Below are 26,055 nucleotides of genomic sequence, written 5' to 3' on the forward strand. Positions count from 1 at the left end.
AGCACAGGTACATCGCAGCACCAGCACAGGTATATACCAGCACAGGTACATCGCAGCCCCAGCACAGGAATATATCAGCACAGGTACATCGCAGCCCCAGCACAGGAATATATCAGCACAGGTACATCGCAGCCCCAGCACAGGTATATACCAGCACAGGTACATCACATCCCCAGCACAGGAATATATCAGCACAGGTACATCGCAGCCCCAGCACAGGAATATACCAACACAGGTACATCGCAGCCCCAGCACAGGTATATACCAGCACAGGTACATCGCAGCACCAGCACAGGAATATATCAGCACAGGTACATCGCAGCCCCAGCACAGGTATATATCTGCACAGGTACATCGCAGCCCCAGCACAGGAATATATCAGCACAGGTACATCGCAGCCCCAGCACAGGAATATATCTGCACAGGTACATCGCAGCCCCAGCACAGGAATATATCTGCACAGGTACATCGCAGCCCCAGCACAGGAATATATCTGCACAGGTACATCGCAGCCCCAGCACAGGAATATATCAGCACAGGTACATCGCAGCCCCAGCACAGGAATATATCTGCACAGGTACATCGCAGCCCCAGCACAGGAATATATCTGCACAGGTACATCGCAGCCCCAGCACAGGAATATATCTGCACAGGTACATCGCAGCCCCAGCACAGGAATATATCAGCACATGTACATCGCAGCCCCAGCACAGGAATATATCAGCACAGGTACATCGCAGCCCCAGCACAGGAATATATCTGCACAGGTACATCGCAGCCCCAGCACAGGAATATATCTGCACAGGTACATCGCAGCCCCAGCACAGGAATATATCTGCACAGGTACATCGCAGCCCCAGCACAGGAATATATCTGCACAGGTACATCGCAGCCCCAACACAGGAATATATCAGCACAGGTACATCGCAGCCCCAACACAGGAATATATCTGCACAGGTACATCGCAGCCCCAGCACAGTAATATATCTGCACAGGTACATCGCAGCCCCAGCACAGGAATATATCTGCACAGGTACATCGCAGCCCCAGCACAGGAATATATCTGCACAGGTACATCGCAGCCCCAGCACAGGAATATATCTGCACAGGTACATCGCAGCCCCAGCACAGGAATATATCTGCACAGGTACATCGCAGCCCCAGCACAGGAATATATCTGCACAGGTACATCGCAGCACCAGCACAGGTACATCGCAGCACCAGCACAGGTATATATCAGCACAGGTACATCACAGCACCAGCACAGGTACATCGCAGCCCCAGCACAGGAATATATCAGCACAGGTACATCGCAGCCCCAGCACAGGAATATACCAGCACAGGTACATCGCAGCCCCAGCACAGGAATATACCAGCACATGTACATCATAGCACCAGCACAGGTATATATCAGCACAGGAATATATCAGCACAGGAATATATCAGCACAGGAATATATCAGCACAGGAATATATCAGCACAGGTACATCGCAGCCCCAGCACAGGAATATACCAGCACATGTACATCGCAGCCCCAGCACAGGAATATATCAGCACAGGAATATATCAGCACAGGAATATATCAGCACAGGAATATATCAGCCCCAGCACAGGTATATATCAGCACAGGTACATTACTGCATCAGTACAGGTATATATCAGCACAGGTACATTACTGCATCAGTACAGGTATATATCAGCACAGGTATATTGACGCATCAATACAGGTATATATCAGTACAGGTATATTGCCGCATCAGTACAGGTATATATCAGTACAGGTATATATCAGCAAAGGTATATTTCCGCATCAGTACAGGTATATATCAGTACAAGTATATATCAGTACAAGTATATATCAGCATAGGTATATTGCCGCATCAGTACAGGTATCTATCAGTACATGTATATATCAGCACAGGTATATTGCCGCATCAGTACAGGTATATATCAGCACAGGTATATAGTCGCATCAGCACAGGTATATATCAGCACAGGTGTATCTCAGCACAGGTGTATCTCAGTATCAGCACATTTGTATCTCAGTTTCGGCACAAGTGTCGAACAGCAGCAGTAGAGGTATATCTCAGCTGCTCAGGTATATCTCTAGTGATTTGATCAGCTCAGGTATATATCAGCACAGGTGTATCTCAGTTTCGGCACAGGTGTTTCACAGCAGCAGTAGAGGTATATCTCAGCTGCTCAGGTATATCTCTAGTGATTTGATCAGCTCAGGTATATATCAGCACAGGTGTCTCACAGCAGCAGTAGAGGTATATCTCAGCTGCTCAGGTATATCTCTAGTGATTTGATCAGCTCACCTGCATTCCTCGAACATGTCATCCAGGATTAGAGTTGAAAATAACTTCTTTGAAATAAATGTGGGGACTATATCCCTTTTATCTTAAATTAGCAGCTTGTATGAGACTTACAGAAAATTAAATATACATTATATCTCTAAGCTTACAATGTGCAGCCAATATCTTACAGTACAGTCCTATTTACATGAACAGAACATGTCCCATATCAGTGTCTGCAGCATACACATGTCATGTACATATAGAGCAACATACAGATCCTATTTATCATGCAGTACACAAATACCACGAACAAAGTGAGACACGGTCTCTGTAATAGTCCTATTTATGATCATTTTGGGTCCTCTTACCTGTATTTCATTCCTGTGGCTTTGCCTGTGGACTCGCGCAAGATATGCGAGAGAAGGGGGAGCACCTGGTTAGGATTTTTTGTCCCCAAAGGGGGTGTGCGTTGTTTGATCTGCCCCCCAGTACCCCCATTTTGCCCACCAGAAGTGCGATTGGGGCAAAGACGGTCCTCGCTAGTCCTACTTCTTAATGTCTGCTCTGTGCAAGCAAAAGAAACTTGCATTCTGAGAAGGGCAAAGGGGGCAGGTGGTAAATTAAATAGAGGAGGAGGAGGGCTGGATGGCTACCAGGGGTCCTAGTGTTTGGGGCAGAAAAAAATGTGGAAAGAGCTTAAGGAAGAAAAAAGAAGGAACAGTAGAGAGGAAAAGTGACGGAAGAGGATTTGGAAGAAGAACCACAGAGGGGATGATGAAGGAATGGATGGAAAGCGTGGAGCTGAGAGGTAAGGAGAGAGGGAGACAGAGGGGGATGGAGAGAGACAGGAGAGGAGGTGTGAGGGGGATGGGACAAGTGAGAGACAAAAAAGTGAGGAGTCCAGAAGGATATAGAGTGTCAGGATGGTGCGTGGGTTAGGGAGAACAGAGAGGTGTTTAGATATAGGGGAAGGATGCCAGGGATTGGAACCCTCCTGGAGAGATGACTACACAGGACCTGGAGAGATGAATGAAATAGAGAGATAATAGGTTGTATGCTGTGGTGGGACAGCTCTGCAGTTATCAAGGGTACACTTCATATATCCCTCTCCCTCCCCTCTCCTGCTTCTCTCTCATCTCTCTCTGCACCGATGCAGCTAATGGGAGCTCCTCCTCCTGACTCTATTCCTAACATTGGATGCATACGGTTTATTTACACGATCCCAGAGAAAGGCTCTGTCCTGGCTGGAGATGGACTGGTAAAGTGACGCTCTGCAGGCTTTAGTTAGTCGCAGAGACTAATTCTCTGCATGGTTATGACAGAAGGAATTAGACAGAGAGGCTCGGCAGGTGGAGGAGAATACTGGGACTGTGCAATGTAGTGACTGTGCAGACGATGTTCTGTGTGTCTGTGGCATAAAAGTATTCTGTGAGCAATGCTCTGCAGCTCCTAGATGGGTACAAATGTTAAGACATTGATACTCTGTAGGTACCAAGTGGGGGAGATAATAAGACACTGATACTCTGTAGGTACTAGGTAGGGGAGATAATACGACATTGATACTCTGTAGGTACTAGGTAGGTGAGATAATATGACATTGATACTCTGTAGGTACCAGGTATGGGGAGATAATACGACATTGATACTCTGTAGGTACTAGGTCGGGGAGATAATACGACATTGATACTCTGTAGGTACTAGGTCGGGGAGATAATACGACATTGATACTCTGTAGGTACTAGGTAGGGGAGATAATACGACATTGATACTCTGTAGGTACTAGGTAGGTGAGATAATATGACATTGATACTCTGTAGGTACCAGGTATGGGGAGATAATACGACATTGATACTCTGTAGGTACTAGGTCGGGGAGATAATACGACATTGATACTCTGTAGGTACTAGGTCGGGGAGATAATACGACATTGATACTCTGTAGGTACTAGGTAGGGGAGATAATACGACATTGATACTCTGTAGGTACTAGGTCGGAGAGATAATACGACATTGATACTCTGTAGGTACTAGGTCGGGGAGATAATAAGACATTGATACTCTGTATGTACCAGGACGGGGAGATAATAAGACATTGATACTCTGTAGGTACCAGGTCGGGGAGATAATATGACATTGATACTCTGTAGGTACTAGGTCGGGGAGATAATAAGACATTGATACTCTGTATGTACCAGGACGGGGAGATAATAAGACATTGATACTCTGTAGGTACCAGGTCGGGGAGATAATATGACATTGATACTCTGTAGGTACTAGGTCGGGGAGATAAGACATTGATACTCTGTAGGTACTAGGTCGGGGAGATAATAAGATATTGATACTCTGCAGATACCAAGTAGGGTAGGTAGTAAGACATTGAAACTCTGTTGGTACCAGGCAGGGGAAATAATAAGACATTGATACTCTGTAGGTACTAGGTCAGGGAGAAAAGAAGACACTGATACTCTGTAGGTACCAAGCGGGGGAGATAATAAGACATTGATACTCTGTAGGTACCAGGTCGGGGAGATAATACGACATTGATACTCTGTAGGTACTAGGTCGGGGAGATAATAAGACATTGATCCTCTGTATGTACCAGGACGGGGAGATAATAAGACATTGATCCTCTGTATGTACCAGGACGGGGAGATAATAAGACATTGATACTCTGTAGGCACTAGTTCGGGGAGATAATAAGACATTGATACTCTAGGTACCAGGTAGGGGAGATAACAAGACATTGATACTCTGTAGGTACCAGGCAGGGGAGATGATAAGACATTGATACTCTGTAGGTACTAGGTCAGGGAGATAATAAGACATTGAAACTCTGTAGGTACTAGGTCGGAGAGACAATAAGACATTGATACTCTAGGTACTAGGTCGTGGAGATAATAAGACATTGAAACTCTATTGGTAACAGGTGGGGGAGATGATAAGACACTAATACTCTGTGGGTACCAGGTAATGGAGATAATAAGACATTGAAACTCTGTAGGTACCAAGTAGGGAAGATAATAAGACATTGATACTCTGTAGGTACCATGTGGGGGAGATAATAAGACATTGATACTCTGTAGGTACCAGGCGGGAGAGATGATAAGACACTGATACTCTGTAGGTACCAGGTAATGGAGATAATAAGACATTGATACTCTGTAGGTACCAGGTAATGGAGATAATAAGACATTGATACTCTGTAGGTACCAAGTAGGGAAGATAATAAGACATTGATACTCTGTAGGTACCATGTGGGGGAGATAATAAGACATTGGTACTCTGTAGGTACCAGGTAGGGGAGATAATAAGACATTGATACTCTGTAGGTACTAGGTAGGTGAGATAATATGACATTGATACTCTGTAGGTACTAAGAATGGGAGAGAATAAGACACTGATACTCTGTAGGTACCAGGTAGGGAGGTAATAACAAACTGATACTCTCTAAGTGCCAGGTATGGAAGATAGGGCAGCACGGTGGCTCAGTGGTTAGCACTTCTGCCTCACAGCGCTGGGGTCATGAGTTCAATTCCTGACCATGGCCTTATCTGTGTGGAGTTTGTATGTTCTCCCCGTGTTTGCGTGGGTTTCCTCCGGGTGCTCCGGTTTCCTCCCACACTCCAAAAACATACTAGTAGGTTAATTGGCTGCTATCAAAATTGACCCTAGTCTCTCTGTCTGTGTGTGTATGCGTATGTTAGGGACTTTAGACTGTAAGCTCCAATGGGGCAGGGACTGATGTGAATGAGTTCTCTGTACAGCGCTGCGGAATCAGTGGCGCTATATAAATAAATGGTGATGATGATGTTAAGACACTGATGCTCCTTTGGTACTTAAAAAAGAGCAGAACTTGAGAGTAGTTCCGACCATATTCAAATCCAAGTATATTTCAAGAGGCGTTTTCGATTTAAATCTGGATATAAGTACGGTCTGCGTAAACATTACTTGTCTTACATAGACAGACAGAACAGACTGCAGTATAAGTAACAATTTATATTACAAAATAAATGGACAACACTAAACCGTATAATTATTAATAAAAATATGATAGTTGGTTTAAATAAATATATATATATATGACTATGTATATTCTTTTAAGATTTAATACATAAATCAAGATATTCTTAATTTGTATTGTACATACAATGACTTTCATGGTCTAACTTGCATACACATGTTCTGTGCCAGCTAGTGGCACGCATATGTGTACTTTTCTAATGATTATGCCATGCCAGTTGGCACTTACTCCTGCCCTGTAGCTGGTGCAATTGATACGTCTGAAAAGAAGTGTACGTAAGAGAAGCCCATGACTTGAATCAGCCGTATCTGCATCGGCACGCCCTTAATGTACATTGCCTACGTTCCTTCTGATTCTCTGCTGGTCCCAGGATGTGATGTTCCCAGATGGGGTCAAAGAAGACACTTACGGTCTGCAGGTTTCAGCAGTGGTAATAGGACAAGAGGGGGGAGGGGATAATAAAATACTGATGCTATGTAGGACCAACATGGAAATACATAGAGCCAGATGCTTTGTATGTTTCAGTTGTTAGTGTGGGGGGAGGGCAATGTATTTTAGAGGTCAGGAAAACACTATTCTGCAGCCCTGTGGAGCAAATCCATTAAGTCATAAAGTGCACATCTCTGGTAAGAGAAACTTACTGTCCGGCACGTAAAAATATGACTATAACGGTACTGATAACATAGCACCTGCGCTTCTTGTGGTGGCGGAAATGAGCTCCTGATCTATGGTTTAGTAAAATGCTCCAAAGCCAGATTTCATTGCTAAACCTTTACAGAGAAATATGATGTCTCTTATACCTGAAACCTGGTCCTTGGTAAGAGGAGGGTTAAACGTGCATGGCCTATAACTTAGGAGGGAACTTTATATTGGGCGATACAGGGTGGGTGGGGGTGTAAGCAAGTGAGCGAGATGGATGTGTGAAGAGATTTAATGCAGCAGAGAGAGAACTGCAGAATCCGCCACTGCTACACTGAGAATTCTCTGACTCAGCATACAGTGACGCAGATGAGGGCCGGAGAGAGACCGGCTGAGAGAGACTACAGGAGTGACAGACAGAGGCCGAGAGAGAGATCGAATGAAAGAGAGACAGAGAGAGGCCGAAGGAGTGACAGAGAGAGAGACTCAAGAAGTGACACAGAGAGAGAGACAGAGACTGAAGGAGTGACAGAGACTAAAGGAGTGACAGAGAGAGAGACAGAAAGAAAGAGTGATAGAGACTGAGAAAAAGATGAAAGGAGTGACAGAGAGAGGCAGAGAAAGACTGAATTAGTGACAGAGAGAGAGAGACAGAGATTGACCAAGAGAGAGACTAAAGGATTGACAGACAGAGACCAAGAGAGAGACTGAAGGAGTGACAGAGACAAAAAGAAAGTGTGACAGAGATTGACAGAGAGAGAGACTGAAGGAGTGTCACGGAGAGACTGAAGGAGTAACAGAGAGAGAGAGACAGAAAGAGTGACAGAGATTGACCAAGAGAGAGACTGAAGGAGTGACAGATAGAGACCGAGAGAGAGATTGAAGGAGTGAGGCCAAGAGAGAGACAGAAAGAGTGACAGACATTGACCGAGCGCGAAACTGAAGAAGTGACAGAAAGAGGCAAAGAGAGAGATAGAAAGAGTGACAGAGACAGACTGAAGGAGTGCAGAGAGAGACAGAAAGAGTGACAGAGATTGACAGAGAGAGAGACTGAAGAAGTGACAGATATAGACCGAGAGAGAGACTGAAGGAGTGACAGATAGAGACCGAGAGAGAGATTGAAGGAGTGAGGCCAAGAGAGAGACAGAAAGAGTGACAGACATTGACCGAGCGCGAAACTGAAGAAGTGACAGAAAGAGGCAAAGAGAGAGATAGAAAGAGTGACAGAGAGAGACTGAAGGAGTGCAGAGAGAGACAGAAAGAGTGACAGAGATTGACAGAGAGAGAGACTGAAGAAGTGACAGATATAGACCGAGAGAGAGACTGAAGGAGTGACAGAGAGAGGCTGAAAGAGAGACTGAAGGAGTGACAGAGAGAGATAGAAAGAGTGACACAAAGAGACTGAAGGAGTGACAGAGACTAAAGGAGTGACAGAGAGAGAGACAGAGACTGAAGGAGTGACAGAGACTAAAGGAGTGACAGAGAGAGATAGAAAGAGTGACACAAAGAGACTGAAGGAGTGACAGAGACTAAAGGAGTGACAGAGAGAGAGACAGAGACTGAAGGAGTGACAGAGACTAAAGGAGTGACAGAGAGAGATAGAAAGAGTGACACAAAGAGACTGAAGGAGTGACAGAGACTAAAGGAGTGACAGAGAGAAAGAGTGATAGAGACCGAGAAAAAGATGAAAGGAGTGACAGAGAGAGGCAGAGAAAGAGTGACACAAAGAGACTGAAGGAGTGACAGAAAGAGAGACAGAAAGAAAGTGTGACCGAGATTAACAGAGAGAGAGACTGAAGGAGTGACAGAGAGAGAGACAGAAAGAAAGTGTGACCGAGATTGACAGAGAGAGAGACTGAAGGAGTGACTGATAGAGACCAAGAGAGAGACTGAAGAAGTGACACAGAGAGACTGAAGGAGTGACAGAGAGACAGAAAGAATGAGTGATAGAGACCGAGAAAAAGATGAAAGGAGTGACAGAAAGAGGCCGAGATAGAGACAGAAAGACGCCAAGACACTGAAGGAGTGACAGATAGTGGCTGACAGAGAACCAGAGAGAGACAGAAGGAGTGACAGAGATTGACTGAGATAGCAAATGAAGGAGTGACAGAGAGAGACAGAAAGAAAGAGTGATAGAGACCGAGAAAAAGATGTAAGAAGTGACAGAGAGAGGCCGAGAAAGACTGAATCAGTGACAGAAAGAAGCCGTGAGAGAGACTGAAGGAATGACAGAGACATACAGAAAGAGAGACAGAAAGAATGAGTGATAGAGACCGAGAAAAAGATGAAAGGAGTGACAGACAGAGGCCGAGAGAGACAGAGAGAGAGACTGAAGGAGAGGCCGAGAGCCTGAAGCAGTGACAGAGAGACAGAAAGAAAGTGACAGAGACTGAGAGAGTGACAGAGTGAGACCAAGAGAGACAGAGAGAGAAAGACAGAGAGAGACCAAGAGGAGTGACAGAGAGAGAGAGAAAGAAAGTGACAGAGAGAGACCGAGAGAGTGACAAAGTGAGACCAAGAGAGACAGAGAGAGAAAGACAGTAAGACTGACAGAGAGAGACTGAAGCAGTGACAGAGAGACCGAGAGAGACAGAAAGAGAAAGACAGAAAGACTGACAGAGAGAGACTGAAGCAGTGACAGTGAGACCAAGAGAGACAGAAAGAAAGTGACAGAGAGAGACTAAAGGAGTGACAGAGAGAGAAAGACAGAAAGAGTGACCGAGAGACTGAAGGAGTGACAGAGAGAAATAGTGACAGAGAGAGAGACAAAAAGAGAGACCGAGAGAGAAACTGAAAGAGTGACATAGAGAGAGACAGAAAGAGTGACGGACAGAGACCGAGAGAGAAACTGAAAGAGTGACAGAGAGAGGCCAAGAGAGAAACTGAAAGAGAGACAGAGAGAGACTGAAGGATGACAGAGAGAGACTGAAGAAGTGAGATAGAGAGAGACAGAAAGAGTGACAGAGAGAGGCCAAGAGAGAAACTGAAAGAGAGAGAGAGAGACAGAGAGACTGAAGGAGTGACAGAGAGAGACTGAAGAAGTGAGATAGAGAGAGACAGAAAGAGTGTCAGAGAGAGTCCAAGGGGTAAATGTATTAACGGATTTTTTCAACTCGCTGCTATTGACTGAGTTTGGTGTTAAAGCGTCATTGGCTTTAAAGGCAAAACAATGTCTCAATTCTTAAATGATTAATTTTCAGTTGTTTAATCCCAACAAGCTCACGTGGAATTCGGCAGTGTTTCTTGACCAGGGCCATCTTAAAAACATTATGGGCCCCCGGGCAAAGCAGTGCACCGGGGCCCCTACATATATATATATATATATATATATATATATATATATATATATATATATATATAGATATATATATAGATATAGATGTATAGTGATACAGATATAGATATAGATATAGATATAGATATAGATATATAGAGATAGAGATAGATGTACTTGCTCAGTGACCCTTGAAGGTTTTTTTTGCAGGTTTTTTCTTTTGCAGGATTATTTATTCTAAATAAGAGCCCTGCCTATGGACCCCCCTTGCCCGTGGGGCCCCCGGGCACCTGCCCATCGTGCCCAATGGAAAAGATGGCCCTGTTCTTGACTGCGAATGTGCTGCACCCAGTGTTTTCTAGTGGTTTAAGAAATAAAAACAGTAGTGTGACCATTTATTGGTATGGGACAGTATTTTGCTAGAGAACTGCTGTGATTAAGTCTGTTACAAGTCAGATTTTAAATGCAGGTTTAATTCACTAAAGCACCGACACACAGAAATCAATAGTGACTTGGAACCTAAAGATTGAATCAAATCTAATTCCTTGTCTTCATTCTTTTATGTGTCAGCGCTGAAGCAATTAAAAACTGTGCTTAAAAATCCTTTGTGTGACTAATGAGACATAATCCTTACACCATATTTGCCTACTTTCCAAAAGTGTCAGGGAGATTGTACAAGTAACACCTAGACGGCACGCTTAGCAAGGTGCACTGCCGAATGGGGGCTTGCCCTGCTCCCTCCAGGTGCGCATGTAGCTCCACCCATGGGCGCATCTAGTGCTGCCCAGGGGCGTGTCCATTGACGGAATCCTCATTCTTCTTTCCGTTCCCTGATATACGCACACAATAGCTATTGCGCCTGTGCTAACCTGCCCCAATGGGAAGCTGGAATCACAGACATTGAGGCTTCTCATTGGTGCTTCTGTTCATACCATCCATTCTGCAGTCATTTTAAAATGGTGAAGAAAAATTGTTCACCAATTTAGGTTATAAAGCAGATGTAATACACCAGAGGCTGATTAATATACAACAAAATACAAATGAAATCCAAAAATGTGTACGAAAATATTTCATTAACTTATTAGAACTAAAGATAATTGAAATGAAGTGATCAAAGAGAAGCATTTGTTCTGTGCCCACCACATATCCAGTATTTTTTTTAAAAGTACTGGGAAGCTTGTAGAGGTGTACAGTCATTGTGGAAAATAACTGAGTTCTGTCAAATTGTGGGAAAGAAATTTAGTTATTCCACTTTATTACTGTAGAGGGCGCACCCCTTTCTGCAAATCTCTGGTCCTCGTGCGTGAACAGTCTAGATTAACTACTTCCAGCTTGCCCCAACCAAGTCCCTACATCGGTGAGAGACACAGACTGAGAGTTAGATAGTGGAAGGAGCAGGGTCCTCCAGCAGCACAGATTATATCAGCAGATGAGTGATGTGTTAGTGAGGACAGGGCTGCATGTGACTGGGGCAGTGACATGATGTGAGGAGGGGAATGGAGGCAGCAGGAAGACAAAGACTGAGAGTTATATAGCGGAAGAGCAGGGTCTCCCAGCAGCACGAAGTAGTGATGTGAGGAGGAAAATGGAGGCAACAGTAAACACAGACTGAGAGTTATACAGTGGGAGGAGCAGGGTCCCCCATCAGCACATAGTATATTAGGAGATGAGTGATGTGTTAGTGAGGACAGGGCTGCATGTGACAGGAGCAGTGACATGATGTGAGGAGGGGAATGGAGGCTGCAGGAAGCCACAGACTAAGAGTTATATAGTGAAAGGAACAGGGTCCTCCAGCAGCACAGAGTATATTATGATATAAGTGATGTAGTAATGAGGACAGGGTTGCATGTGACAGGGGCAGTAAACACAGACTGAGAGTTATACAGTGGAAGGAGCAGGGTCCACCAGCAGCACAGAGTAGGGATGTGAGGCTCCTATCACACTAATGCAGGAAGATTGTGATACAGATACCTCTGTATGAAATAAAATTCATACATCCAATTTGCTTTATACATGCAAGATCTCAGGCACCGTTTAATGTACAAATAAAATGTGGATCCAGAACCTGGTGACATGTTCTCTTTCAAGTATATATTTATTATCATATATGTATATAAATCATATTACACAGAGCTGTACAGAGAGTATCATACCTCCCAATTGTCCTAATGGTGGGAAATTTGGGAGGTCAATTTACTATCAATGAATGGATCCTGCCACGCCCCATTGTGACATAGTCACACCTCCATTGAGGTGGGTCACACCCCATACCCTGACTGAAGAAGAGTCAAGGTTGGGAGGTATGGAATATGGAATCATTCACATCAGTTCCTGCCCCATTGGAGCTAACATTATACTCCCTAACACTCCAGTCTCTTTCTTACCCCTTGGAATGTATCTCGGTCTCGCCACCCTTTTGACACCTCCATTCATGCAGCATAAAATATGACAGCGGGGTCTACAGTTTAACATGACTGAAGGAAACAAAGGCAAAAGCAGAAAAGTAAAGAATAAATATAGGAGGCCAAGCTGTGTGAGAGTGCGTTTAATTGCTGAAGTGACATGTAAAGTGTAGCTACGTCTACCAATAGCGGAGGTAGCCATTTTGTGTATATATGAGTATATATGAGAAAGTACCTTATCAATTCACAAGGAACCAGTGAAATCACTGGAGCATGATGGACAAAATGGCTGCTCCCGGTGTTCTTATATATATCCTTATAAGCCCTTCCCATATGCAGTTTCCGTTATTCCATGTGGTAGGCTTTTTATACCTATTTGTTGTCATGTACTTTTTGTATGTGTGTTCTTTTTTTACCTGTGTTTTATTATCTTAGAATTTGTAAATAGTTAAAAGATTAAATAAAGATTGCATAAAATAAAACAAGATGTTTTGCCTCGTATCCTCTTTATTATATCTACAAATGGTGAACAAAATTAGATAACTGGTATCACATATTAATTTAGAGCCATTTGTAGTGTGGCGCATTGTGTAATTGAAATGTAACACTCACAGTTAGTGGCGACTGTGCAGTTTCTGCTGTTTTAATTATTGGGATGGATTAATTTAATTAAGTTGGAAAATATATTGAAGAACAGCTTAATATAGCAACTCATAACAGTTCCTTAAAATAACCACTAGATGGCACAGTCGTCCTTTATATACGCAGCATCCAATGATCCAGTAAATGTGTAAACTGCCTGGATATTCTACCATTAATAGCAATGAGGGTGGGGAGCCTACAAGGTGAAAGCTGGGTCGCGCGAGGGTCAGCCCCAGAGCCAAGCCTCGGATCACTGTCATCTATGTATTTATATGTATAGACCAGCGGTTTCCAAAGTGTGCGCCGGGTGCCGCGGCGCTGTCACAGGGGTGCCGCAGGCAAGCCAGAGAAAAAAAAAAAGAAAAACTTACCAATCCGTGCGGCGCCCGGGACCCAGCATCCTCCTCTCTCACGCAGCTTGTCACTGAATATCGACAATCAGAGGGGGCAGAGTGAGAAGGGGCAGCGTGAGAGGAGGCAGCGTGAGAGAGGGCAGAGGGGGCAGCTTGAGAGGGGGCAGCGTGAGAGAGGGCAGAGGGAGCAGCGTGAGAGGAGGTAGCGTGAGTGAGGGCAGAGGGGGCAGCGTGAGAGGGGGCAGAGTGAGAGAGGGCAGAGGGGGCAGCGTGAGAGGGCAGAGGGAGCAGCGTGAGAGGAGGTAGCGTGAGTGAGGGCAGAGGGGGCAGCGTGAGAGCGGGCAGAGTGAGAGAGGGCAGAGGGGGCAGCGTGAGAGAGGGCAGAGGGAGCAGCGTAAAGGGGCAGCGTGAGAGAGGGCAGAGGGAGCAGCTTGAGAGGAGGCAGCGTGAGAGGGGCAGAGTGACTGGATGCAGAAGGGAAATTTTTGCATACAAATAAATAAGTATTTCTGTCCTGACCTAAATACTTATTATGTTTTTTTGACCCAACTACTTCTAAAACAGGACTGCTCAGTAATTATTTTGGAGGGGTGCCTTGAAAAAATTACGGAGACTCTAAGGGTGCCGCCAACTGCAAAAGTTTGGGAACCACTGGTATAGACTCATTTATCTATACAGCTGTAGCAGTGGTATTGTCAGTATTGCTCCCTCTACCTTCTGTTTCACATCTGCACCTCGTAGGTATTAGATCTGTTTGTATCTATGTATGATTTGTTATAGTGACTGCCCAGTACTATGAGTTTTAAGGTGCCTTATAAACAATGACGATGATAGGGCGATCTCTCAGGTCCTAATCCCATGAAAGCCGCACCAGTCCTGAATATAATTACCTAGCACTTACCTCATGCACATAAAAAAACACAGATCTCCCATCCAATCTGTCCCTCTTTTGATCTTGAACCCTCCCATTCCTGTTTCTATTCAAATTCTGGTCTAGTTCCTTAGTACTCATGTGTAGATCTACATACCGCCCGACTGTCCCGATTTTGGCAGGACAGTGCTGATTTTAGGGCTCTGTCTCGCTTGGGGACATATCTGTTCCTCCGGTAGAAACGTTGGGAGGTATCTTCTGTTCACCGCTGCCCTGCATAGATCTAGATCTATCTTTGTGATCTATAAGTAAAGACCCAAACATTCACCACTGGAACATCAGGACCATTTGTGAGTACCTCCCAACCTGCCTGTTTACTGCTAACTTGGGGGGACTGTCCCGCGGATCAGGACTTTGGTCCTGATTCCAGGACAGCTGTGCCGCCGGCAGTTGTGCCTGAAATACTGCGTGTACCATTGACAGACGGGCAATGCAGGAGAGTTTTAGGGGAGGGGTCAGAGAGGGACATGTCACGCCCCAACATGATGATCATGCACCGGTATAGCGTGATCACAGCCCCTTCGTATGTGTGTACCTCATACTTGCCAACTCTCCCTGAATGTCAGGGAGACTCCCTGAAATAGGGGTGATCTCCCTCACTCCCTGAAGAGTCTGGCATTCTCCCTGATGCTGAGCCAGTACAAGACTTGGTTGGCTTCGCCCTCTGTGGCATGATGACACAGTTCAGTAATTGTGTCCTATGTCCAGGTATTGATGCCTATGGAGGTGGCCATTTTCATGGAGACCAAGATTTAATCAAAGACTGACAGGTAAAACAACATGACAACAGTAATGGAGACAGAAATGTAAAAGACACTTCAGTCTCTATAGATTCATTAGCTGCTTTTCTTTAACGCATAGTTGCCTACTCTCCCGGAATGTCCAGGAGACTCCTGCATTTCTGGGCGACCTCCCAGGAGAGCAGGGCAACCTCCCGGTTCTCCTCCCCGCAATAGATAAGTGATGGAGCCGGGGCTTGTTGACACAAACATAGCGTCATCTTAGACCCCCCCCCCTGCTGTAATTGGCCAAAATTGTGACAATCGTTTAGGGATCGGGGCCAAAATGATGCGAGTCGTTAAACCACACCTCCCCCAGGATCTCCCTGTAACCAACGAGGAAAAGTTGGCAAGTAAGGTGTACCTATGTCCCGGAGGTAAGTCGGAAGGTATGAACCTACGTACAAAACATACAAACAACTCTCAGATAACTCCCTGGTCGGATTTAACACAAAGGGTCCAGAAAGGTGAGAAAACAATGCTAGCCACTGTGCCACCACCCATGCTGCTTAATGATCCCTGCTGTGCAATGTGCACCAGGTGCTAGGGACAGGACAGGTTACAAGGATGTCCTGGCCTGCAGTGGCGGCTGCTCTCCCACCTCTTCTTCTTTATAGACAGAGCGTGAGAAGCCATGCGGAAATAAAAACATCATTTACATTTATAAGAGTAAGAGACCCTACTTGTACCACATAACAAATCTCCCAACTCTCCTGATATTGGCGGGACACCCAGATTCACAGGCCATAAAAAGTGGGCGGAGTTGTAATATCATTTCCCCTTTGTGGGCGGGGTCTTGTTGGAATGGGGGTGTGGCTTACTTAATCCCGATTTTGTGATTATAAATGTTGGAAGGTATGTGTGTTCCATATGGGATAGACCACACCTCAGGCCACTCAAGATTCCAGTGGACAAAAATGAATGTATAAAACAAAAGTTGTAAATGCCTTCCTATCCAGGGACCGTCTACATCTTAATAAGCGAAGCGATTTTACATTTGTTACACCAATTTAATGATGAAGAACTGTTTTATTTTTGTGTGTGCAAATTCAGATTGTATACAGATGTTTTTCCAGGCTGTGGCTCTCTGCTTCTTGAACTTATTTATTTTGTGTGCATTTTAAAAAGGAAAAAAACATTTATCCATGGATCACCCCCAAACTTCCCCTAATTCATGTCAGGGGAATTTTGTAAACATGTTAATATGCACAAATGAATAAAAGCAGCACTGTCTTCTAATAACAGCTAATTTTTGTGATGCATTTTTATTGGTAGAAAAACTGATGCAGAGCAAACTGGGTGTGGTCATTGAGGTAAAAACCAACTCCAGGTTTGAAGGGGTTAAAATGAACCCCCTCGCCTAGGTCAGCACACTTTGGTAATGTAATAACATTATCACTTGTTCCAACTCACTCCCCGATAGTGTCAGCATTTATTACAACTTATCTATATCACAATGGTTTAGTCCTTCAATTATAAACTCACACTGGACAATGGCTTAACTGGTGTACTTAAAATACAAAGAGTCACCTGTTTTGTCTGTTCCTTAAATAACTGTGTATAATGGGGCACTAATTCAGATGTTGCTTACTGCCCAATGCCAGCTTTGATGTGAAAACCCATCTCACATTCCAAGCTGCTGACTTGAATCAGTTAACGGATAGATCCATTAGCAGCACTGTGTTGTACACAAAATTAGTGTTAGTATATTATTATTTTTGCCTCTTCTACTTGTTTATGGGTGTCACAGGTTTGATTGCTTTTGCCTGGTAGAAAAAGTTCTGTAAAATAGAACGTTTGATGCTCTATAGAACCAGAGAGAACACTGAGCATTATGACATCACCGGGGATGCCACCAATGGGGGGGAAGCCCAATCAGAAGCAGAGGAGGTCGTACAAGGTCCCCCCTGGTTAGATGCACTGAGTATTTTTTTAATTTAACTTTTTTTTTTAGCAAGTTCTGTATTCTTGAGCTTCATTGATAACAGCTCTTGTTACAGCTCTGCAGAAGTGTTCAGTGTTCCTATGTGTTCCGCTTTTCCCAAAACAGTCCTCTTTTTCCCCCCATGTAAAATCTTTAACCCAGAATATTTTTCCGCAGTTTCAAATCCTTTGTGGAACATTTTCCTATAACTCTTTCACCTTATTTGGGATCTAAAAAGAAGTATTGGGGGGGCTTTTTATTGCCTGAGCAAATTTCAGGTCCCATTTTTTTCATTTCAAAATTATAGGGGCCCTTCCGATGTTAAAAGGCTGATCGGCCATCTCTACCTGTAGACCACTCCCATTGTAAATACAAAATCCTATATTATAACACACAGCTCCCCTCTCTGCCCATCAGTAGAGGCAGCCACAGCGGGATTACAGCTCCTTAGATTGTTGTAGGTGGCATTGTTTTATGGTACAGGCATGCTGAATCACTCTGTATGTCTCTACACTGGTTGCCTGTTTTCTACAGAATCCAATATAAAATACTTTTACTAACCAACAAGGACATCAACAAAGCTGCACCAACATACATCTCCTCTCGTCTCAAAATATCTCCCAACTCGACAAGTCCGTTCTCCACTACATCTGCGTCTATCATCCACCCTCATTACATCCTCCCATTTCCGGTTACAGGACTTTTTTCGGGCTGCAACCACTCTATGGAATTCTCTCCCTCGCACAATAAGACTCTCCTCTGGTCTACAAACTTTTAAGCATTCTCTGAAAACCCACCTCTTCAGACAAGCTTATAATATTCCTCAACCACCCTCTTAACCTCACTACATTACCCTATTACCACCCGTTACACAATTTCACACAAGACAACTACCCCCTGACCAACATTGTTGTGTGACAGGATCATTTAGCTTATGAGTCACTTTTACCTTTGCAGTCTGGCTGGGCCGAAATGCAAAATGTAGACTTAACCTCATATGTCAACTCCCACTGTGCCATAGATTGTAAGCTTGCGAGCAGGGCCTTCTCACCTCTTTGTCTGTTTTACCCTGTTTGTTTATTAGTTTACTATGTGTGTCCCCAATTGTAAAGCGCTACGGAATATGTTGGCGCTATATAAATAAATGATGATGATGATGATGATTCCTCGCTGGAAAAAAAAATATATTGCTATTTTTACAATGTTAGCTGCCGTACCCCACGATCAGCCTAACTCAGTCTTGTCTCACTGAGTTGGATGCCAGGAAACACCAAATTTAATTTTCACTTTCTCTGTAGACATCTTTTATAAATGATTAAAGTGATAAGAAGCAGAACTAAGTAGGCTCTCCGACTGTTGTGTAACTAGAAAACCCAGGCATTCTCTGCCAGCCACAGGTTACCAAAGCCTGTTCTAGAGAGCTAGTGGTTGCCAGGGTTTGCTGTGTGCACTCACTTTTATAGAAACGTCTTACAAAACATTGAAAACCTGTAGTTAGCCAGACGGAATGTAACTATAAGTCTCAGCAATCTCTGCCGACATTTCACTTCTAAATTTTACCATCATACAAGAAGTTCTGGTCTATGAATGTTTGAAACAATAAACATATCTCTCTCTATGTTTGAGGTTCAGTCTCTGGAAGTCACCCCGTTACCTGTATTTCATGCTCTTCTCTGTCACTGAAACTCCATGTGTGCGCAGAAAGCCCTCTATCCCGCGATCTACCTGTCGATGAGTGGACCACCGATGGGGCGGTGAGATGGGCTCCCCCAATCCAGGCCCCAAAACTCTCCGTTTCCATCCTCCTCCCCTACGAAGGGGGCTCCCAAAGATGTCATTGTAGGAAGCTTTATATGTGTACATGAAAGACAGGGTATGCGGATGCGAGGACTCAAGGGAGGGTGACAAGCTTTATTGGGTTTGGTATTGATATGACAGACAAGAGGCTGAAAAGTAGAGTATGAAAAAGTCTGGATAAACTGACAATAGATTTGAACATAAGACACAGAGGAGAGAAATGGAAGATGATAGTACAAAGATATAGAAAGGTAAGATAAGGGAAGGAAGAGACTAAATTGGTAACGAGTTTTCGAGGAAGCAGCAGCACAAGGAGTGAACAGAGAAATGAGGGGGAATGAATAATAACAGAAGAATTTGAGATATGAAGATGGAGAGAAGAGACTGTAGGGTAAGAGAGAGAGGGAGAGTGGGGTAGACGGCATTAGAAGCGGAGCTGTGTCAACTGAGCGCTGGAGAGATGGCGGATTACTCTCGCCTGAGATATCTCATAAACACACGGCGTGCGACATGCATGCCCCTTCTGTGTCTGTGAGCCTGAGGGGGCACAGCTGAGGACAGGACTGTGCCAGGCAGGAAGGAGTGAAGGAGAGGGTGAGAAAAGGAGAGGCAGATAGCGATGGAGGAGAGAAGTGGACAATGAGGGAACTAAAGTGAACGAAACCCACTGATATTAGTGATGTTAAAGGTACAAGAGAAGGAGATGTGGCAGGAATGACTTTGAAGATAAAGAGGAGGAGGACAAGGACTAAGTGATAAGTGAGGTTAAGGTATGAGGAGAACCAGGGGCCTGATTCATTAAGGATCTTAACTTATTTCAGTCTCCTGGACAAAACCATGTTACAATACAAGGGGTGCAAATGAGCTTTCTGTTTTGCACATAAGTTAAATACTGACTGTTTTTTCATGTAGCACACAAAGACTTGATAGCTTATTTTTACACTGAAATTTAATGTTGATATTTGTGTGCTAGATGAAAAAACAGTCAGTATTTAACTTATGTGCAAAACAGAATACTAATTTGCACCCCTTGCATTGTAACATGGTTTTGACCAGGAGACTGAAATAAGAAGTTTCTTAAGTTAAGATCCTTAATGAATCAGGCCCCAGAAGAGGTAGACTAGAGATACATAGGTTTGGCCATGAAAATTACAGCATGTATGAGCACTTTAAGGGATAAGTGAGTTTAAGATAAGAAGATAAAAAGAAGGGATGGTCTAGATAAGTAGTTAGGATGAATGTATAGGTATCAACAGGGGCGCCGAGAAGGGGGGGGAGCGGGTACATTTTACCCGGGCCTGGCCATGCCAGGGCTGGGCCCTCTCCGCTAATTGAATTTTATTTTATTTATTTTTTTAAAAATTTTCTTTTTTGCGATTTTTTTTTTTATTATTTTATTTTTTTCCCGTGGGGGGGGGGGGGGAGTGGGGGGTATTCGTTGGTGGGGGGAGCTGGAAGAAAAAAAAACAACAAAAAAAAACGATACTAACGTGATCGCGCGACGCCGTGTCCCTCCTCTCCTCTTCTCCATTCACACTGACTGCCGGGCGTGACGTCATCAAGTCACGCCTGTCAGTCAGTGAGGAGCGCCGCAGCCAGCATGAAGAAAGAAGACAGAAGAGGAGACAGAAGAGAAGAAAAGAAAGGAAAGAAGTTGACAAAAGGTAAGTAAAGAAACGGAGAGGCAAGGGGAAGAAAACAGAGAGGGACAGTACTATAAAGAAAGGGGAGAGAGAAACAAAGGAGGAAAAAAAGCAGAGAGCCACAGAGGAATAAAAAAAAAAGTGGGAAAGAGGAACAGAGGAGAAAAATAGGTGGGAAAGAGGAACAGTGGAGGAAAAAAAGGAGATAGGAACAGTGGAGGAAAAAAAGGAGAGAGGAACAGAGAAGGAAAAAAGGTGGGAAAGAGGAACAGTGTAGGAAAAAAAAGTGGGAAAGAGGAACAGTGAGGGAAAAAAAGTTGGAGAGCGGAACAGAGGAGGAAAAAAAAGTGGGAAAGAGGAACAGAGGAGAAAAAAAAGTGGGAAAGAGGAACAGAGTAGGAAAAAAAAGTGGGAAAGAGGAACAGAGGAGGAAAAAAAAGTGGGAAAGAGGAACAGAGGAGAAAAAAAGGTGGGAAAGAGGAACAGTGGAGGAAAAAAAAGTGGGAAAGAGGAACAGAGGAGGAAAAAAAAGTGGGAAAGAGGAACAGAGGAGAAAAAAAAGGAGAGAGGAACAGAGGAGAAAAAAAGGTGGGAAAGAGGAACAGTGGAGGAAAAAAAAGTGGGAAAGAGGAACAGAGGAGGAAAAAAAGTGGGAGAGCGGAACAGAGGAGAAAAATGTTTTTTGGGGGCTTACTCGACTATGAGGGGGGGCCCCATGAATTTGTTGTACCCGGGCCCTGAATTCCTCTTGGCAGCCCTGGGTATCAACAGAAGGAGTGAGGTTATAAGTACGAGGTTTAGACAGAAGGAGATGAACTAGGTGATAGGTGAGGTTGCAGGAGAAGGAGTTAGACTAGTGGATCCCAAACTTTTTAAGTTCAAGGCACCCATTGGGTCTCCATAATTTTTTCAAGGCACCCCTAAGCCAAAATAATTACCAAGCAGTCCCCTGCCTTACTTACCACTGGCCCTGGCCAAGGCACCCATGGGAGATAGCCGAGGCACCCCAGGGAGCCTAGGCACACAGTTTGGGAACCACTGAGTTAGTCTGTTGGATAAGTGAAACTAAACGTACGGGGTAGACAGGAGGTACAGACTGGAGGATCAGTGAGGTTGACGGCATGAGGGAGAAGAGAGGAGATGATGCTCAATGTATGGGGGGAGAAATGCGGAGACAGACCGAGGAATTAGTGAGGCTGAAGATATTGTGACGTTGACGCCATACAGCATCTGTGTTTCATATGTGTGTGGTATTAAACAGCTGATCTAGCAGCACCAGGGAGATAGGAAGATATGGATGGAGAGGAATTAAATTTGATGCAAGCAGGAAGACAAAATTATTTCTGGAGGAACAATTGATGTTAAAGAGAAGAGGAAGTCAGAAGTTGCAGGCTGGTCACCCATACACTAAGGTTACAGCTCAAGGAGGATTACAGTATAATAAAAGTTACAGCTTTGAGACAAATTCATTCATATTATGAATCTTAATTTACACATAATGCAGATGAGGTGGAGAGAAAAGAGGATTTATAAAATAAAACAATAAGTTCATTCAATAAAGATTTATTTGGGGATAAAGCATAAGAGAACGTGAGAGCCGGAGATAGACATGGGACAGCTCATGACAGAGAAGGGGGGAGAAGAGACGGGACAGGGTGAGGTGAGAAATCTTACATTAACCACAGAAGTGGGAGATTGATCATGAGAAGAACATTAGATGAACAGATCGAGCCCAGAGTAGAGATCTGGCCCTGAGAAGAATCATTAAGTGGACTAAGAAGAGAGGAGAGAAGTCAGGACAGGACTGACAGAGACCTGTGGCTTCACGTCTCATCTGTTTTACAAGCTCAAAATAGGCAACCGTTGTTTTCTCTCTTGCAGAGGAGGATTGTGGGAGGATGACAAAGCCACTGGGGGCAAATACCGTCCTGATGCTAACAGTCCCTGACATCTTTAGGACAACACACACTCCCCCCCACCCTCCGTGTGTCACATGGACGTACATAACAACCCGAAGCATGTTTATACCCTCCCTCTGTAGGGAGCCCCTGCCAGCGTGTATGAGGGAAGCTGGCACTGCCCGCTCTCTTTATATCTACGCTAGGAAAACCTGTCATGGAAAATTACTGGAATTAAAGGCTTTATGACATTGTTTCATCATTAGCAGACGTTTGCTGTAACGCGTGTACAGAGACATTGGCATAGCCCCCTCCCTGTGTGTTTATACCAGAGATTGGCGCTGCCCGCTGTTTCTGTGTGCAGACGGAACATCCAATGACTTATGAGATGGAACTAGTTGCATGTAAATGATGCTGGCACCACTCACTGTGCCGGAGACAGGAACGGTGTATACATTGTACAGGAGGTTGGCATTCGGAAAATATAAACTGGATCAAGGCACGTGGTTGCAACAGGGTAAATCACAACTGTGCTTGGGGCTAATTGTTAAAGGTTGAGGGGGGCTTCGCACAGTGTAATGGATAGGCTCCTAGTAAAATGATAGGCTGCCCATATAATGGCTGCCTCCACCTTGTCTACTTGACTGGAAGACTTAAAATAATGAACATCAAGTTCCGCAGGGGATGTTACGGCACCTCAGAGGAAAGGACGGACTGGAACAAGGCATCATGGGTAATGTTATGGTATAATTCACATATAAGACAGCCATTCCCAATCCAGTACTAAGACAGTACTTACTCAGTACTTCTAGTAACTTTTACAACCAATCAGCTTTGTTTGGATCTATTGTGAGCTGTTGCTATGGTTACTGCACCTATGTTGGTAAGTGACAGGCCTGTAGATTTAAGGTTGCCTTATATACAAATGGAAGCCTGCAGAAAATAACTGCATTCATAGGAAACGGTTCCAGATGTTACCCTGACACATATAGATGTAAATACGTATATAGACTGTGCACCATATAACGCACACAGCTCCTTACAGCATATATAACAACTACATTGGGTGTAACGGCACATCCAGACAGCTTACAGCTTAATTAATACAGGTCACTCAAATTCATGCCCGGTGAGAAGGTTTTACAATTGTCCTCCTCGGTTTTGTCAGGGTCACACATCACCTTATTGGGGGCCACAAAGTTCCAGCAACCATCAGAAACAATATGATCACCCATATGATACAAATATTTTATGGCTGACCAGTCTTAGTTGATGGCTTCGCTCTGTGTAATATTGTAATAAGGTGACTTTATAGCGGATAAAGTTATTCTGTAACAAGGTGTATAAATAGATATCTCCAACCAAAATTTCTTTACGAAACGGGCAGAGCACAAATTACCCATTGTCCAAGTAATACGTCAATGCATATGGTGATGGAAGTTACTCACCTGTATCTCATACCGGTGGGTATTCCAGGGCTCTGGTGACCCTTCGTTTGGAAGTCCCGGGCATTGTGCGAAAGGTGAGTCCCAACAGAACCATTTTCTTCTCTCCTCTTCAGTTCCACCCTTGGTTTCATCTTCTTGGAGACATTAAAGCCGTAGAGTTCATCCACACTGAACCTCCCTACACGTCCCAGACTACCCCGAGGAGGGTGAGAGAACATGGCGGAGGAGGCAAATAGTGCAGGGAGTGGTAGAAATAGGGGGAGCAGCGTTAAAGGTATCTGGATTGTGCTGCGTGAGGTAAAGAATGACAAACATGAGGGGGGGCACTGTACAAGAGAAAGCTGAGAGAGAATATTGAAGCAGATAACGTGGGTGCAAGGAGATAGTGAAAGAGGAAATGTGGGGGTGCAGATATATAATGGATGGTAGTAATAAAAAAAGATGAGTGATAAAGGTAGATTGGGTAGGATATAAAGTGACGTATACAGGTAGATGGGGGAGATAGAGAAAGGGTGAGGTCTACAGGTAGGTGGGGATGATAGAGAAAAGGACAGGTATACTAGTAGATGGGGATGATAGAGAAATGGTGAGGTATGCAGTTAGATGTGGATGATAGAGAGATGGTGAGGTCTACAGGTAGATGGGGATGATAGAGAAGAGGTGAGCTATACAGGTAGATGGGGATGATAGAGAAAAGGTGAGATATACAGGTAGATGGGGATGATAGAGAAAAGGTGAGGTCTACAGGTAGATGGGATGATAGAGAAAAGGTGAGGTTTCAGGTAGATGGGGATGATAGAGAAAAGGTGAGGTATACAGGTAGATGGGGATGTTAGAAAGAAGGTGAGGTCTACAGATAGATGGGGATGATAGAGAAAAGGTGAGGTATACAGGTAGATGGGGATGATAGAGAAAGTGACAGGTATACTGGGAGATGGGGATGATAGAGAAAAGGTGAGGTATACAGGTAGATGGGGATGATAGAGAAAAGGTGAGGTATACAGGTAGATGGGGATGATAGAGAAAAGGTGAGGTATACAGGTAGATGGGGATGATAGAGAAAAGGGGAGGTATACAGGTAGATGGGGATGGTAGAGAAAAGGACAGGTATACAGGTAGATGGGGATGATAGAGAAAAGGTGAGGTATACAGGTAGATGGGGATGATAGAGAAAAGGTGAGGTCTACAGGTAGATGGGATGATAGAGAAAAGGTGAGGTTTCAGGTAGATGGGGATGATAGAGAAAAGGTGAGGTATACAGGTAGATGGGGATGATAGAGAAAAGGTGAGGTATACAGGTAGATGGGGATGATAGAGAAAAGGGAAGGTATACAGGTAGATGGGGATGGTAGAGAAAAGGACAGGTATACAGGTAGATGGGGATGATAGAGAAAAGGTGAGGTATACAGGTAGATGGGGATGATAGAGAAAAGGTGAGGTCTACAGGTAGATGGGATGATAGAGAAAAGGTGAGGTTTCAGGTAGATGGGGATGATAGAGAAAAGGTGAGGTATACAGGTAGATGGGGATGTTAGAAAGAAGGTGAGGTCTACAGATAGATGGGGATGATAGAGAAAAGGAGAGGTATACAGGTAGATGGGATGATAGAGAAGAGGTGAGGTTTCAGGTAGATGGGGATGATAGAGAAAAGGTGAGGTATACAGGTAGATGGGGATGTTAGAAAGAAGGTGAGGTCTACAGATAGATGGGGATGATAGAGAAAAGGAGAGGTATACAGGTAGATATAGAGAAAGAGCAGATAGAGGATGGAAAAAAGAGAAAATGCTGATACTACAGGTAGGTAATGAAGAAGAGAGATAAAGGTGGGGATTCCTTCTAATGAAAGTTAGAGAAAAAGGTTATGCAGGTGAGTGATGATAGGTAGAGTAAAACATAAATGTTGAATGATGACAACATAAAGTGAACAGACTATAAACAGAAAGCGACAGGTAGGAAGACAACGTGTGAGATTTGGGGACAATGAGGTGAGCCTGGGATCTCCTCT

General features: G+C 44.2%; 1 protein-coding gene across 3 annotated transcripts in view; it reads right to left on the minus strand.

Moving 5' to 3' along the window:
- KCNAB3 (potassium voltage-gated channel subfamily A regulatory beta subunit 3) overlaps positions 1-24,551 on the minus strand; it is a 77,733-nt gene extending 53,182 nt beyond the window's left edge. For 2 of the 3 annotated variants that reach the window (XM_075206457.1, XM_075206455.1), the window contains exon 1: positions 2,669-3,435. In XM_075206457.1, coding sequence (XP_075062558.1) covers positions 2,669-2,889 — 221 coding nt within the window. In that variant the 5' untranslated portion in view covers positions 2,890-3,435. Of the gene's footprint in view, positions 1-2,668; positions 3,436-24,050 lie in introns of those variants that run through there. The other variant, XM_075206456.1, reaches the window with a different exon arrangement.
- Positions 24,552-26,055: the final 1,504 nt, after the last annotated feature.

The sequence above is a fragment of the Mixophyes fleayi genome, chromosome 4, assembly GCF_038048845.1.
Source record: "Mixophyes fleayi isolate aMixFle1 chromosome 4, aMixFle1.hap1, whole genome shotgun sequence".
In the NCBI taxonomy this organism is placed as follows: Eukaryota; Metazoa; Chordata; class Amphibia; order Anura; family Limnodynastidae; genus Mixophyes; species Mixophyes fleayi.